The sequence below is a fragment of the Mchenga conophoros genome, linkage group LG19 (assembly GCF_057382185.1).
Source record: "Mchenga conophoros isolate Kocher_MC1m ecotype Shallow Benthic linkage group LG19, M_conophoros_male_GT1.1, whole genome shotgun sequence".
NCBI classification, from domain to species: domain Eukaryota; kingdom Metazoa; phylum Chordata; class Actinopteri; order Cichliformes; family Cichlidae; genus Mchenga; species Mchenga conophoros.
The window spans coordinates 8772395-8789930 of record NC_140544.1 but is presented as its reverse complement, the minus strand read 5'-3'; the positions used below and the strand labels follow the sequence as shown (position 1 = coordinate 8789930).

Sequence of the window (17536 nt, the reverse complement as noted above, 5' to 3'; positions counted from 1 at the left end):
TATTAGAGTAGAAATAGAAACTGAAGTAAAGTTTGTATTATCATTTGGTAACATTATTTATTATTACATTAATACATATATATCACAAACCCAAAACCCTGGATGACCAGCGAGGTCCGATCACTCCTCAAAGTCCATGACGCCACCTTCAGGTCAGGCGACAGAGCTCTGTACAGGGCTGCTCGAGCTGACCTGAAAAGGGGAATTTAAAAAGCCGAGACAGACCACAAAATAAACATCGAGTCCCAGCTGTCCAGCAACAACACACGGGAGGTGTGGCAGGGCATACAAGACAATACACCACAGCGGCTACACTGTGAAAGCAGAAAACCTGAGTGTGCAGCTGGCAGAGGAAATAAACGGCTTCTTCACCTGCTTTGAAACACCAAAACAGCAGCACTCATCTGCTTCAGCCCTGCTCCCATCCTCATCCTCACCTGGTTCCTGCACCACTCAACTCACTGTAATGGAGCACAATGTCAGACGATTCCTGAGGGTCCTCAGGAGGTACAAGCTGAACTCCAACCTGCTGCTGACCTTCTACCACTCGTCCATTGAGAGCCTGCTAACATACTGTATGACAGCAGCTGCACTAAGGCAGACAGAGTGAGGCTTCAGAGTGTAGTCAAGTCAGCACAGAACATCATTGGCTGCCCTCTCCCCTCCCTGATGGACATTTATTCCTCCCGCTGCCTCAGCAGAGCAACAAACATCATCAAGGACAGCTCCCACCCTGGTTTTAACCTGTTCAGCCTGCTTCCCTCAGGGAAGCGCTGCAGGTGCATCAGCACAAAGACCCACAGACTCAAGAACATTTTCTTCACAAAGGCCACAACCACCCTGAACTCACACATGCACCACCGATAACACAGCCCCACCCCCCATTTCATTTCATTTATATATTTTTCTGTTAATACTGTTCATATTTGTACACACGCATACAAATGTGTGTTTTTAGAGTAAAGCCAGTTTTGGAAAATCATTCAAACTGTTTCCACTGAAAGAAAATCGTCTCCACAGTTTGTCTGTTCTTCACAGCTCCTGCTGTATGGCTTAAAAAAGATCTCTTATTAAGCTGTTGAACTGTCAGCAGTCAGTGCTGGAAAATATTAGAGTCAAAACGTCTTACTGATTTTACCGATTCTATTTCACATTTTGTATTTTACATGCTATATTTACAGATTCTGTTTTATGAATTCTACTTATTGATTGCATCTACTAATTCTAATTATAGTGAGACTGCAACTAAAGATTATTTTGGTGGTCGACTGATCTGCCAATCCTTCTTTGATTAGTTGATTATTCAGCGATTCTGTCAGTAACTCTCATCTGTCCTTCCTGTGGACATAGCTCCTATTCTAGGCTCCAGGACCTCTCCTGCTCAGGTCTGCCCACCTGTGAATATCGCCCCACAGCAAATTAAAATAATGACCCAGGAGACATATGAATTTGAAAAGACTCTCATGTATTTTTAACATTACTCACTTGGACTGTCAGAATAAAATGAAATAAAATATCGGGTGATATAAATTAAAGTGATAGTATTTAGACCAAAAGTAATGTGCGAATAGAAAAGTAAAATTTCAAATAAAGCTTCAAATTAAATCAAGAAGCTTTTATTTTCCAGTCCAAAATAACATGTTTCCAAACGTATGGATGATTTAGTTCTGGCCATTTACCATTTACCATATATCTTTATTATAAGGTGTCTTTAAAGGATATCTAAGATGAGCCTTGTCCTGCTGTCTGATGGTCATTTTCCTCATCTGGTTGGTTGTCATAAATCAGTTCTTCTGCTTTGGTGTTGAAGCTCTTTGGTCCTTCTGCAGTTTGACAGAAACTACAACGCTGGCTCAGAAGATGGAAAAACCTTTTCTGGTCTGATGAGTCTCAATTTCTGCTGCGACATTCAGATGGTAAGGTCAGAGTTTGAAAGCATGGATCCATCCCGCCTCAGACAGTTTTCTTCAACAATGGTGAAATAATTAACTGAGGTTTGGTGTCAAACACAAGCAATGTTTCCTCTAATGTTTCACGTGTCTGAGCGAGCACACAAACTCCCTGAGCGTCCCTTGGACCACTGTGAGCAACAGCAGACATGTGCACTGTGGTCACGCCAGCATCAAATCCATCCAAGTTACATGGTTTAAAAATAATCAAAATACAGCATTTATATTTATGTTACACTACTTTTAATTAACTGCTTTAGCCCACTTACAATGAAAAAAAAAAAAAAAATCTTGTTCATGACCTGTAGCATGTTAACACTATTGGAAGTAAAAATAACTTGAACTCTAATTTTAAAAACACAACTTTATTTTTTCTTCTTTTTTCTTCTTCTATAAAGCTCTGACTTGTATTATGCGTCTGAGGTCTGGGAGAGAGTCTGTAACTCTCTGTCTGCCAAATACAGTAAATAATGACCAATACTGCTGGCAATTCAATCAATCAATCAAAGCTTTATTCGTCACATGCAGGTTGCCCTGCAGTGAAATGGGGACCCCCCCCGACCTTACACACACAACACAGACATTACATGGGAATACAAGTCGGAGAGCGGTAGCGTTACCGAAATGTACACTACAATGGGAAAGTACAAGAGGAAAAAAAGAGACCTCTACTCATGCTGTGCTTCCATGGTAGGACAGCAATTAATTACATACAGTGGCTTGCAAAAGTATTCGGCCCCCTTGAACTTTCCCACATTTTGTCACATTACAGCCACAAACATGAATCAATTTCATTGGAATTCCACGTGAACGACCAACACAACGTGGTGTACACGTGAGAAGTGGAATGAAAATCATACATGATTCCAAACATTTTTTACTAATAAATAACTGCAAAGTGGGGTGTGCGTAATTATTCAGCCCCCTTTGGTCTGAGTGCAGTCAGTTGCCCATAGACATTGCCTGATGAGTGCTAATGACTAAATAGAGTGCACCTGGTTTGTAAAAGTGCTGCAACTTCAGTGGTGTGGAACTGGTTTAGCTTTCGTCCGTCAGATACACAACAAAGCACTATTTTTGGTAGAGCATGCTAGCGGGCCGTCGTTATTACCGTGTTGTTTGGAAAATACGGCAAACTTAAAATCAATCCTTTGATTTTTCTGAAAGTCGACAGTGCCCCTTATAATCCCGTGTGCCTTATGTATGAACTCTGGTTGTGTTTACTGACCTCGAAACGATTTTATGTACACGGCGCTCGAAAATCTGTCAAATGCTTTAGTACGACTTTGCTAAGCTACGAAGCCGCACCACTTGATGGATTGTCGGAGCATTACGGCTATCGTAGGCAGGAGCCTCGCGGAGTGATACGTACTGTGCTTCAACATAATATTACCGTATTGTGTGTGTGTAACCTCTTTAAGTTTTGTGGATATTTAGTGTGAATGCTTGAAAAGCATTCACAGTATTGTTCTTCTAGTCTTTATTATTATTTTTTCACATTCCGTATATTTTTTGGACTATCTCCTTCAAAACCGTTCAACTTAGAAAAACCATTCAAACACCGTTAGATTCCTCTTCTTTTGGACATGTGTGCTTGTATTTTTCTCATTTATATTTTTAAAGTTATTCAACTTTTTTCAACAAAAATTTCCCATGTATTTCAATGGAGAGACCCTTTAAATTTTCATTCAACTTACTCCTCTTTAAACTGTATCTACTTCCACATACATTGACGTAGGGCCTCCATTCAAACTTTAAAACGAAGCCAAGACTATTCAACTTGTATTTATCTTTTCAATATCTATTATACTTTTTCTTCAGTTCCAGTTTAAGTTTCATGCTTTTTTTCAGCCGCTTCAGAGTTTATAATGGGTGTGTATGGGACGGAATGTTGGGGCTAGAGTGAGACAGCTCAACTGCTAGAGTGAGAGGAGGGGGGAATTAATCGTAAAATCTTTTCTTAAAACTGCTGCTGTGTCCGCAGCGTTTGCTCTACAGGTATGATTTTACCCTCAAAACGTAGCCATTGCTGTCTTCTTTCATCCAATGTGTTTATTATTGTAATAGGTGTTATGGTTCTTTCATAAATGTCACCAATGCACAGCCTTCTCCCTCCAACTCTTCCATAGACTCTAATGTTAAAAGGGCTCAGAAACTTTGTCTGAAAATCAGAAGCACAGGCTGTCTTTACACTGTCACCACGTCCATATAATAAATGGTAAATGGCCTGTATTTGTATAGCGCTTTTACTCTTCCCCCCTAGGGACCCCAAGGCGCTTTACACACCCAGTCATCCACCCATTCACACACTGGTGGAGGCAGCTACAGTTGTAGCCACAGCCGCCCTGGGGCAGACTGACAGAAGTGAGGCTGCCATATCGCGCCATCGGCCCTTCTGGCCCACACCAGTAGGTGGTAGGTGAAGTGTCTTGCCCAAGGACACAACGACCGAGACTGTCCGAGCTAGGGCTCGAACCGGCAACCTTCCGATTACCAGGCAAACTCCCAACTCTTGAGCCACGATCGCCCCGAACTCCACAAGCATGAAAACTGAGAATTTGGCAGACTGGACATTGCTGGTGCACACCGTGAAATAATTTTGTCAATACGACTTGTACTTTTCATTTGGGAACGATTTGTTTTGGGCAGAGTTTTCTGTTCATTTTAAGCAGCAGAGTGAGGTGCATGTCTGTGTGCGTGTGTATGGAGCCATTGGGTGCAGTCACTATAGCAACTAGGCTCACACCTGCCTGCTTAACGAGCTCTCTCTCACTCTGCCAAGATTCATCTTAAACACTTCTCTTTCAACTGCTGCTGTGTCCACAGAGTTTGCTCTACAGCCATCATTTTACCCTCAAAACGTTGCCATCGTTGTTCTCTTTCCAACACCGTGTCTTTCAAAGCTCAGAGATGTAAACCTATAAAACTGTGTGGATCCAAGTGGAGGGACCACATTTTAGTCATTCAGTGATTCAAAGAATATGACATTTTAATATTCATTCAGATAAATTTCCTTTTCTCATTTCTTAGGTTTTTCTAATTTACATTTTAAACATTTTCAGCTATTTTCCAACTTCTTCTTTGTGAACATCAACTTTCAAAAGTTCTGCACTTTTGTTTCCAGGTACTCTGTATTTTCCAGCTCATTCAACATTTTTAGCTTAATATTCAGTCATTAATTCATTTCAGTGCATACATTCAGATTCAAGCATTTACACTGCAGTTTCTTCAGAAAATTCACACAGTATACATGGTTATGCTGAGGATATGTCGGCCAGTTTCCACTGGAAATGCCTTTTGGTTAAACTGTCAGCAAGGAATTTGCACTGTTACATTTTTATATAACTTTAATGCACATAAAAAACAGCTGCTTGTTTAAGTGAAAATACATTGATGGGGTTTTTTGCACTAATAAAGTTGTGGAGTTGTAAAGTATTTTGTCTAGTGTCAATTATATCGTTATCGCAAATTTTCAAATATATATCGTGATAAATATTTTTGGTCATATCACCCTGCTCTAGGAGGAACAACACCATGAAGTCCAAAGAACACACCAGACAGGTCAGGGATAAAGTTATTGAAAAATTTAAAGCATGCTTAGGCTACAATAAGATTTCCCAAGCCTTGAACATCCCACGGAGCACTGTTCAAGCCATCATTCAGAAATGGAAGGAGTATGGCACAACTGTAAACCTACCAAGACAAGGCCGTCCACCTAAACTCACAGGCCGAACAAGGAGAACGCTGATCAGAAATGCAGCCAAGAGGCCCATGGTGACTCTGGACGAGCTGTAGAGATCTACAGCTCAGGTGGGGGAATCTGTCCATAGGACAACTATTAGTCGTGCACTGCACAAATTTGGCCTTTATGGAAGAGTGGCAAGAAGAAAGCCATTGTTAACTAGGGCTGCCACAAACGATTATTTTGATAGTCGACTAGTCACCGATTATTTTTGCGATTAGTCGACTAATCAGATCATCATCCATTGGACGTAAAACTACAGCTTATTGCACCAGCAGCATCTGCTCTTATATAGCTATCATTAGCTTACAGCTTTAAGTGTTTAAGGTCTGTGCTAACTAAAAATAAAGACAAGATGATAGTTTATTAAATTTTAATGAAATGCAGATTGTTTTGGTGAAGTTTAATAAACTCCTTGCTATCTAAAATATAACAGGACACCGGAGTAAATTCTGGAGCATCTCACACTTCTGATAATCAGCTGTCTGCTTGACGTTTATTCAGCTGTGTAAAAGCTATAACTTTAACCTCAGCCAAACCGATTTACTCAGGAACAAATAAAACACTGAAAAAAGACAAACAATAACATTTTAAGTTATCTAAGTGACTTAAACCCCGAGGCTTTCATTATTATATCTGGAGACTTTAATCATGCTACACTGGATTCTACTCTGGCTGCTTTTCACCAGTTTGTGAATTGTCCCACAAGGAGCAACAGGACAATTGACCTACTGTATGCCAATGTGAGAGATGCATACAGAGCCACCCCCCACTAGGGAAGTCAGACCACAACCTGGTTTACCTACAGCCACAATACACACCCCTCGTCCAAAGGCAGCCTGTCACAACGCGCTCCATCCGGAGATGGACCCCAGAAAAGGAGGATGCTCTCAGAGACTGCTATGACACCACAGACTGGGATGTGCTTCTGAGCCCACATGGTGAAGACATAGTCTTACAGACTACCTCAACTTTTGTGTGGACACGGTCGCCCCTGCTAAGACGGTACGGTGTTATCCTAATAACAAACCGTGGGTAACACAGGAAGTCAAAGCTGTCCTCAACATGAAGAAGAAGGCTTTCAGGAGCAAAGTGAAGGAGGAGATGAAAGCAGCACAGCAGGAGGTGAAACGCTGCCTGAGGGAAGCAAAGGACACCTACAGGAGGAAGGTGGAGCAGAAGTTGGAGAGGAACAATATGAGGGAGGTCTGGAATGGTGTGAAAACCATCACAGGCCACAACACCAAGAAAAGCACAGTGGGGGGGACTGTGGAGAAGGCAAACGAACTCAACAACTTCTTCAACAGGTTTGACCAGCCCACAACCCCCCCACTCTCACCTTTACTACAGAGTCCTCTCCCCACTCTCCTACCTCCCTCGCTTCCCCCCCTTCCTGACACTAAGACACCCCCCTCCTCCAATCCCTCTCTCAGCAGCAAGACATCTTCTCCACCCCCCTCCTCCCAAACATCTCCCCGTGTCACAGTGGATCAGGTCAGGAGACAACTGAGGAAGCTTCGCCCCAGAAAGGCAGCAGGCCCAGACAAGGTGTGTCCTAGGATGCTAAAGGCATGTGCTGCTGAACTTGGGGAGCCGCTACAACGAGTCTTCAACCTCAGTCTGCGACTGGAGAGAGTGCCCGCCCTATGGAAGACATCCTGCATCGTCCCGGTCCCCAAAAGGAACCGGCCCAATGAGCTGAATGACTTCCGACCGGTGGCACTGACGTCACATCTTATGAAGACTCTAGAGCGGCTCTTCCTCAACCTCCTCCGACCACAGGTACAACATGCCCAGGACCCACTACAGTTTGCATACAAGGCGGGTGTTGGAGTGGAGGATGCCATCCTGTACCTCCTACACAGAGCCCACTCACACCTGGATGGGGGAAAAGGCACGGTCAAGATCCTGTTTCTTGACTTTTCCAGTGCCTTTAATACCATCCGGCCCTGTATGCTTCAGGAAAAACTGAACAGGATGGAGGTGGACCCCTGCCTGGTGGCTTGGATCTCCGACTACCTCACCGACAGGCCACAGTACGTCAGGCTGAAGGACATCACGTCGGACACTGTGGTCAGCAGCACAGGAGCACCACAGGGAACTGTGCTGTCCCCTCTTCTCTTCACCCTGTACACCTCTGACTTCTGCTACAACTCTGAATTATGCCATATTCAGAAGTTTGCACATGACACAGCCATCATGGGGTGTATCTGGGATGATCAGGAAGACGAGTACAGAAGTCTGGTGAGGGACTTTGTCGCATGGAGTCACACAAACCACCTGCAACTCAACACCTCAAAGACTAAGGAACTGGTTGTGGACTTCGGGAGGTCCAGAGAAGGTCCACTGCCGGTTCAGATAGAGGGGGAGGAGGTGGAGGTGGTCAACAAGTACAAGTACCTCGGGCTGTGGGTGGACAATAAACTGGACTGGTCATGCAACACAGAGCACCTGTATAAAAAATCCCAAAGCCGACTGTACTTTCTCAGGAGGCTGAGGTCTTTTAACATCTGCAGGAAGCTCCTGAGGATGTTTTACCAGTCAGTGGTTGCTGGAGTACTTTTCTATGCTGTGGTGTGCTGGGGGAGCAGCACAGCAAAGAAGGACTCATCCAGGCTGGAGAAACTGATCAGGAAGGCTAGCTCTGTGGTCGGCATGAAGCTGGACACTCTGGTGACAGTGGCAGAGAAAAGGACACTAAAAAAACTGATGGACATTATGAACAATGCTGGGCATCCTCTGCACACGGCCATTAACAACCAGAAGAGTCTGTTCAGTGACAGGTTGCTTCTCCCCAAGACAAGAACTAACAGACTTAAAAACTCCTTTGTCCCACACGCCATCAAACTGTTTAACTCCTCTCTGGAGGGGAGAGGGAGGGGAAACAGGAGGACAAAGGAGGGGGGAACAACTAAGCTGTAGTGCCTCTTCACCTCACTGTGCAATACCTTTAGTGCAATACTTTTGTTAATAGTCAATGGTGCAATAGACCTCAATACTTGAAATGTGCAATTCACTTGTATTTTTATTTTTATTCCTATTTATTCTATTTATCCCCTTTGTATATTTTATTTATATTTGTCTCTGTATTTATATATGTGTGTGTATATATATATATAATATTCTGTAACTCTGTAACTTCTGTCGGTGCTGTGCTTTTGGAAACCGAATTTCCCAGAGGAACCCACCCGAGGGATTAATAAAGTTTTATCTTATCTTATCTTATATATCATGTTTAACCTGAGTAGTGAAAGACTGCGGTGGGTTTGAAAACGATTAGCCGGGAGTCCGGTGTTCTCACGGCTCTAGTGAGCCTTGCCCCGGCTCGCTATCAAGCTAGTGGGTAACAGACGTCTCTGAAAAGGTCGGAGCGCTTTTGAAAATATGTGGTGTCTTGATAAACTGAGCAGGTATTTGAGGTTTACACAGCTCACCTGAACATTCTCACCTGAACATATGTTAAACGTTTATTTTGTGACCCAGAAAGAATAATAAGAGTAATATTAAAACTAACTAGCTGCCGCCATTGTTGGAAACTGAGCAGGGCCGCGCTATGAATTCTGGGACACAGCTTCTTCTTCGGGGTTTAATGGCAGCTGGCATCCTTGTACATGCAGTGCTACCATCTTCTGTTTCAGTCCGTTATTACACTCTTAAAACCTACTGCTTATTCCTGCGTCTTTTGGGATCTTACAAAGCTTCAAACGACACGTCGACTGTTAAATCAGTCGTCGACGATTTTGATAGTCGACGTAATCATGACTAGTCGACGAATCGTGGCAGCCCTACTGTTAACAGCAAACCATAAGAAGTCCCATTTGCAGTTTGCCACAAGCCATGTGGGGGACACAGCAAACATGTGGAAGAAGGTGCTCTGGTCAGATGAGACCAAAATGGAACTTTTTGGCCATAATGCAAAATGCTATGTGTGGCAGAAAACTAACACTGCACATCACTCTGAACACACCATCCCCACTGTCAGATATGGGGGTGGCAGCATCATGCTCTGGGGGTGCTTCTCTTCAGCAGGGACAGGGAAGTTGGTCAGAGTTGATGGGAAGATGGATGGAGCCAAATACAGGGCAGTCTTGGAAGAAAACCTCTTGGAGTCTGCAAAAGACTTGAGACTGGGACAGAGCTCACCTTCCAGCAGGACAACGACCCTAAACATAAAGCCAGGGCAACAATGGAATGGTTTAAAACAAAACATATCCATGTGTTAGACTGGCCCAGTCAAAGTCCAGATCTAAATCCAATCGAAAATCTGTGGCAAGATCTGAAAACTGCTGTTCACAAACGCTGTCCATCTAATCTGACTGAGCTGGAGCTGTTTTACAAAGAAGAATGGGCAAAGATTTCAGTCTGTAGATGTGCAAAGCTGGTAGAAACATACACTAAAAGACTGGCAGCTGTAACTGCAGCAAAAGGTGGTTCTACAAAGTATTGACTCAGGGGGCTGAATAATTACGCACACTCCACTTTGCAGTTATTTATTTGTAAAAAATGTTTGGAATCATGTATGATTTTTGTTCCACTTCTCACGTGTGCACCACTTCGTGTTGGTCTTTCACGTGGAATTCCAATAAAATTGATTTTGGCTGTAATGTGACAAAATGTGGGAAAGTTCAAGGGGGCCGAATACTTTTGCAAGCCACTGTAGTTACTTCTTCAAAAAAGTAACTGAGTTATGCAAACAAAGTTTTTTGCAGCTGTTTACCTAAAAATGCAGCCAAGGCGCTTTTTAAAATAAACATTTCAAACGATTTACAGAACAATCAGCTGTTCTGCATCAAATCTGATGCCACACAAATTATTTGTGCCACTCCAAAAAATAATTTCTGTCCACTATGGGATGAAGGAGAACAACAGCCTGATACCTGCAGGCCTGACAACAGCAGATGTATCACTGCTGTAACACCTGTAACATTCAGCAGTCGCCTCATTGTTCTGACACACACAACAAAACTATTGACTACACTACACACTAACTACACAAGATTTGTGCTAAACGTTGCAATTTTTATAAAAACGCCATTTTTACCGTTTCCTCCCGCAGTAAATATAAACAACGACAGTATTCAGGAAGAAAACCAAACATTGCAGATATTTTTATCATAACTCTGGTTTTACGTGGCCGATCAACACAATTTAAAAACTGGTATAAAGTCCACACTTTTCTGTCAATTGTTCCGTCTGTCCTGCTCACATCTCCAATGGTTGTACACGTTGTCATTAACGTGGCTTCACTCCACATCAGCCGCTTTGCTCGCTAAAACACCGGTGTCGGCACATAAGGACGCTGTCATAGCCTGACAACCACGTTGATTAGCTGCGTATATACGAATGTGAATCGCATCATTGGCTGGACTATGGAATAAGGTGGCATCGTTCTGATCCCATACGGGAGCAGCCAGTCACTCACTGACTCACACTGAAGAACAGAATTGTGAACGTATTAATTTTAATTTCAATTCAGGTTAGATTTATTTTTTTGTGCGCAACACAGATTTTCTGTGCGCAGAGACCGTGCCAGCAGTGCGCAATTGCGCACACGCGCCACTTAGAGGGAACATTGAACACAAGGCCCGGGGACCAGAACTGGCCCATCACAGAGTTTTGCAAAGTGTGAGTACAGTAACACATAACCGCAATACAGCAACGCAGTACAAAAGCTGCAGTGTTTATTTTAATTTCCATGTGAGCTTTAAGAGCAGCAGCCTGAACCAAGAAAAGGAAAATGATTAAAGTGTAGTTTCTGATTTAATTTACAGATAAATAGAGTTTGTGTCTGCCCCACTGAGCTGCAGAGCAGACTGGCTCAGGCACACGCGCCGATTTAAATCCTGAGATTATTTTATAAAACTCATTTATGATGCTGCAGATTAATGAAAATTAACTCTGCGTCCTGAGATGTTTTATGATCTGCTGTTACAATAATAATGAAAAGAAACCTCAGTGTTTCCACTGTCTGAGCAGACTGCTGTGACTTATTATGGTGACTCGTTTCTATTTGGCTCATTTTCCATCAGTAGACACAGCTGGTCAGTCTGTCTCTGTAGCACACAAACACAGACAGCAGGGGGCGCCACTTCTCTTAAATCACCTGAGGACTCAGTTTGGTCTCAAAGAAGAAAACATACAAATTACTTTACTGATCAACTTTGGTTTTATTGTCTTTCTAAAAAGTCCTAAAATAATAGAAAAAAAAAAACCCCAAAAAAGATGCCATCAGGTTAGGACACACCTCCTTCCTGAACAAGGTCATCCAACATGGCTGCTTCAGTCTGACACCCTATCCCCAACACACCAAACAGGAAGTAATAAAAACAAAAAACAACCCAAAAAAAGCATGAAAAGCAGAAAATAAGGAACAAAAGCTCCGCCCATTTGGACTGACGGGTCTGATTGGTCCAGAGCGAGCAGTAAATGACAGGTTAATAAAACAAACCCCACACCTGATCTAAAAACGGAGAAAATTAAAGAGAAACACATTATACAATAAAAAAAATTACATTATAAAGCCTGTGGGGCGGGGCCTGAAACTGGAGGGGCAGAGCCCTGAATCTAAAGAGGAAGGGCCAGAAGGTCTCAGGAGGCCAAAGGCTTGTTGGCATTCAGTGGAGAGGACGAATCCTGTAGGAGAAGAAAAACACAGTGAGACTGTCCCACCTGAGCAGGTGAGTGCAGATGTGGCCAGGTGTATGTAATTTGAGTCATGCAGTGTCATTAGTACAACTTCCTTAATGCCTCTAAAATCATCACATCCACTGAGACCAAAATCAGTCACATGAGTAGCATGAGCTGACACGGGAACCGTAAAAAACGGAGGTCACATGACCCAGACAGGTATGTGTGCTGCCAAGCATGCTGGGATTTATGTCCTCACCTCCTTGGTCTGCTTGGCGGTGACCTCATCCTCCTCAGTGGGACACACCTCCATCTTCTCCTCCATCCTGTCGTCCTCGCTCGCTCCTGCCCCCACCTCCATGCCGTGCTCCGCCTCCCACTCCTGCAGCACCTCGTCCAGGTTAAACCTGCGTCTGTAGTTTACTAGGAAGTTCTTCACCTGCACCACCGACTTGTTACCAATCACATCTGAGATGGCTTGGAAGTCCCGCCCATACTTCCTGATGGCTGTGTAGGATTGGACGGGAGGGAGACAGTCATCGACCAATCACTGACTGAGAAGTCTGACAGCAGCCTTCATAGAAGGCTCGAGTTCACATGTCCGCACCTTGATAGGTTATCCAGTTATGATTTTACATGTCTGATCAATCAACCCTGACACTGATAAACAGATGCTTTAAAAAGATGAGAACATCTGTCAGGTGATTTGTTTCAGGTGTTACCTTGGACGGCGAGCAGCTGCTCCTCTGTGGTCCAACGGTTATTGAACTTCTGGTTCACCTGAAACATAAAGAAACATTAGCATCCAGGAACACCAGCAACTGAAAGAGCGCGTGTATCCTCACTGATTTTCTCTGTGATTTCGATGCTCAGTGAGCGCGCTCAGTGACTTTATTAGTTTGAATAAAGTGATCTGAATCGATCGTCGAAATCACAGAGAAAAATCAGTGAGGATACACTCACTGTGCTGTACTGCATTTGTGTGTTTTTGAACTGCATTTGTGTATTTCTATATTGCGGTTATGTGTTACTGTACTGCGTTGCTGTATTGCGCTGCCATGTTGCTGTGTTATCGCGTTGCCGCGGTTACCTCGGGCAGCCTGAACTCGTCCAGCCCCGAGCTGAGTTTCTCCTTCAGCACGCTGTTGGTCTGTTTGATGGTCTGAATCTGAAACAGAGACTGAGGCTCAGAAACAGGAATGTGATCAAGGTGAGTGCAGGTATCCACGCTGTGCAGATGATCAGGCGTGAAGCCGTTTACCTGTTGCAGCTCGTACAGGTGACCTTTTGTTTAGGTTAGGTTTGTTTGTATTGGCGATAAACGCCATTACCTGACCAGCCCTCTGACTATTTTCAGTCCCTCTGTAGATTTCTGGCGATGGTTGCACCTCCCCGTTCTAGCGTTTCTGTGACCATGGACTCACCTGTCTCTTGATGGAGACGAGCTGCGAGTCGAGCTGTCTGATGAGTCCCTGAGGCGTTGAGGACGACAGAGAAACAACGTCCTGATGGTTCAGAAACATCCCTCTGGGGGGGCGCTTCTTCATCCGCTGGGACGCCTTCCCACCTGTCTGCAGGTGAACAGAGAGAGGCAGCCGCCGTCACCCATCTAACAGACAGGTACGAACATACAGGCTACGGTCTGAGGGTTGCTAAGGTGTTCTTACCTTCAGACCAGAAACTGGTTTCACCTCTGACCTCTCTGAACCTGAGCTCACCTGAAAAGAGTCACACGGGTAAACAACAGCAACAAACAGGTAAACAAACAAGCAAACAAACAAACAAGTAAACACTGAACTTTGTACCTCCTTCTTGTCTTCTTTATTTACGTCCAACTCAGAGTCACTCGGAGGATTTCCATTACCGTCCTCGACTTCATCGTCACTGAAACAGACATTTATATTTACACTCATCGGCCAATCGGGTAGCACCCACACCTGCGCAGGTATCTGCTCACCTGTCGTCTCGCTCTCGTTTGTGTTTCCGAGTCTGGCGGTCCATCAGGCTGGTTTTACTGCGACTCTTCTTCCAAGAGTAATAAAACCGAACCAGGCTGGGCATCGACTTATCAGGTAACTACAGACAGACACAACAAGGAGCTACTGGTCAAACTGGGAGCACTGGTCACAGAGGGAGACTACGACTGCGAGCACTGGTCACAGAGGGAGACTACGACTGCGAGCACTGGTCACAGAGGGAGACTACGACTGCGAGCACTGGTCAAAGGGGGGAAAATGACTGGGAGCACTGGGAGCAGAGAGAGACTAGGACTGGGAGCACTGGTCAAAGGGGGGAAAATGACTGGGAGCACTGGGAGCAGAGAGAGACTAGGACTGGGAGCACTGGTACCATCTGCTGAATGCGGTGGAAGCTCTTCCCGTGGAAGCTGAAGGCCTGCTCGAACAACACGCGGTCCTCCACCGTCCACTCATCGGGGAACGGAGTGAAGTTTGGCAGGTCGGCTAGAGACTTCTCGATGTTGTGTTTGTGCCAGAAGAGCATGCCCAGCGCCTGTGACAGGTGAGACAGGTAAAATGTGGACATTGTAAATACTGAAGGACATTTGGTGTGATGATCTATACGGTCCCTGCAAACGCTGAGCACTTCCTGTGTGTTCAGGCCCTCTAACAGCTGAACATGTGATAGTGGCGTGAAGGCAGTGAGTTTAAAAACACAGGAACTTCAGGTCCACCTGTCTGATATTCCTGAGAGAACTTGAACTTTATTTTACCATCCTGAAAGTGAAGCAAAGTTCTGCAGAGCACTTTGAATTAACAAAGAAAAGCAGATCCGACACTCGGGTCACTGAGTGTGACATCGGTTTGTGCACATGCTCAGATAGTCACATGTTCGCTGCTAAAGCAGGCGCCCTGTTAAAGATGTAATTTATACGTTTTTTTCTCCAAGCCCCTCACCAACTGCAGTCCAACGTGGAGAAGGAGCAGGAAGCCAAAGAGGAGAGAGAAAGGGGCAGCACCACATGATTAGCAGCGACTGAACCTCCAAAATAACACTGTGTTCATAAGTACACCTGTTACTGACTGAGGATGGCAGCGTGAACCAACGTCTAAATATGGCGGCACAAGAGGAATTAAAATAAAAAAAGTGACCAAGTTGTGAACAATTACCTGCTCCATGTTGTAGCCATGCTTCTCTTTGGCGATGGCGATGTACTCGTCCACTGCAACAGAGAAAAAAAAAAAAAAAAAAAACACCCACAAAACTCCATCAGACTCTCATCAGTGCACCATGTTCTCAGGTCAATGAGCCATTTCTTACACTGTATTTGATTCAGGCAGCTGTTGGGGATCCAAACCAACATCCCCAGGTTCTCCCGGAGATGAGCCGCCCGGGCTACATCTGGAATCACACACACACGTTAATGAGATTATTAATTAATTAGAATGGTTCTCACATCACATTCAATAACTCGATGAGGGATTCATGCTGTAACGGTGCTGGTAGAACGCTGGAGCTGATCAGAAGTTTATCAATAAACTAACTTTGAAAATGGAGCAGCTCCTTCAGAGCCACCAGCCACACCTGTGCAGGCAGAGCTGCTCACCTGTACGACTTTTCAGGTGGTTGTGTGAAGAAGGGTTCAGACTCAGCATCACTGTGAGGATCAACATGAAGTTTAACTCAGAGCTGTTGCTGTGACCAGTTTTCAGGAATCTGGTCAGATTCTGCAGCGATTATTGATGACTGTTATCTGATTATTGAATATTGTCGGTGTGTGAAGTTTGTGACTAAAGTTGAATGTTCTGACTGTGAGGAGGAGCATCGAGCTGCTTCTGCTAAGGAAACAAAAGCTCCTGAAACACAAACGAACCCAGAACCAGAGCCGGACACACATGTGGAGGTGGAACCGGCACGCGGGGACCGGAACCAGCGCCGCGAACTTTACAGCTGGTATTGTTCGAGGCTACTACTCCGCTGCGAGGCTCCCGAGCCAGCCGCAATCTTACCCGGGTCAAAGTCGGGAACCACGGCCTGGTACTGCGGTCCGACCCGCATCCCTCCTCCACCTGCGCGCACACACACACACACACACACACACACACACACACAGTACTCAGTACAGTACTCAGATTAGTCTCAGCAGCGGCGGCGATGATCGAGGCTACCCACCATGCTCGTCGTCGCTGCTCGAGCCTGAACTTCCTTCTTCCCAGCAGCTGTTGGTACTGGGTCCATTACCGGACAGACTCTTTCCGCCGACGGGCCCTCCTCCCGGGGCTCGGCCTCTCCTCTTGCCCGAAGCCTCTGGGTTCCTCTCCAGCATCGCGGGCATACTAGCAGCTAGCTCAGGCTAACTGTTAGCTTGTTAGCTCAGCCGCTCCACTAACCGAACCGAGCCGCCTGTCGGCCCGGAGCAGAGCGAGAGTCCGGGCCGGGCAGCCGGGGAACGGTTCGGGTTGAAACAGGAACTGTGCTGTGGAAGGTTCCGAGGAAAGAATCGATCCGCTGCAGCTAGGAGAGGCTAACGGCTAACAGCTCACCGAAGAGTCCGAAAAGTTCCGGAACAAAGAGCCCAAACCAGACGAAGCCGGATTAGATCGGAACCGTACAGGGATCCCGACCCGGAGCCGGACCCAGAGCCGAACCCGCTCCGATCAGCTGATACAAACCAACGAGAGCGATCAGAGAGGCGCGTGCAGGCGGCTCGGTGTGTGTGTGTGTGTGTGAGAGAAAGAGAGAGAGAGAGAGCTGCCATCACAGGACATCCGGAACAGCCCTGATCACTGATCAATATTCTGCACAGCTGACCCATAACCGAAAGATCACCGAGCAGTACTCTGGGCAGTATTGATCAGTTTTTAATGATCGCGGTCGATTTCCGCAAGCACCCTGCAATCAGTCAGATGTTTAAATTAAACATTCACAGCAAATCACAGATTGATCAATAATATCCCGTGGGATAATTAAACTCGTTACCACGGAGATTCAATCCACTTGATCTTTCGGATCGTCAATTTAATCCCTTCACTGCTTTAATCCAATTGATTTTTTTTAATCCGTAACAGTTCAGTATCTTATTCAGTATCACGGGAATCTGTCAAAGTTTATCTAGGTGGGAATCCTTTCTTTCTCGGTTCATCGTGACACAAAAACAAACTCAGTTAATTTTAAACTCAAATTCACGATGTTGATTCAAGAAATGTCAAAAAGCCATCAGAGAGGTCAATGAAACAACGATAAAACCTTCAGTCAGAGC

At 45.0% G+C, this 17536-nt stretch overlaps 1 protein-coding gene across 1 annotated transcript; it reads right to left on the bottom strand.

Moving 5' to 3' along the window:
- Nucleotides 1-11838: 11838 nt before the first annotated feature.
- On the bottom strand, nt 11839-17026 carry rcor1 (REST corepressor 1). Its single transcript, XM_085257572.1, has 13 exons — nt 16450-17026; nt 16287-16346; nt 15598-15678; nt 15447-15499; nt 14668-14829; nt 14276-14394; nt 14124-14202; nt 13986-14036; nt 13743-13889; nt 13409-13486; nt 13041-13098; nt 12578-12825; nt 11839-12324 (listed from the first exon to the last, which is right to left on the bottom strand). Exons 1-13 carry the CDS (start codon nt 16610-16612, stop codon nt 12280-12282), a joined length of 1344 nt encoding a protein of 447 aa, XP_085113698.1. The 5' UTR covers nt 16613-17026; the 3' UTR covers nt 11839-12279.
- Between the last annotated feature and the right edge of the window lie 510 nt (nt 17027-17536).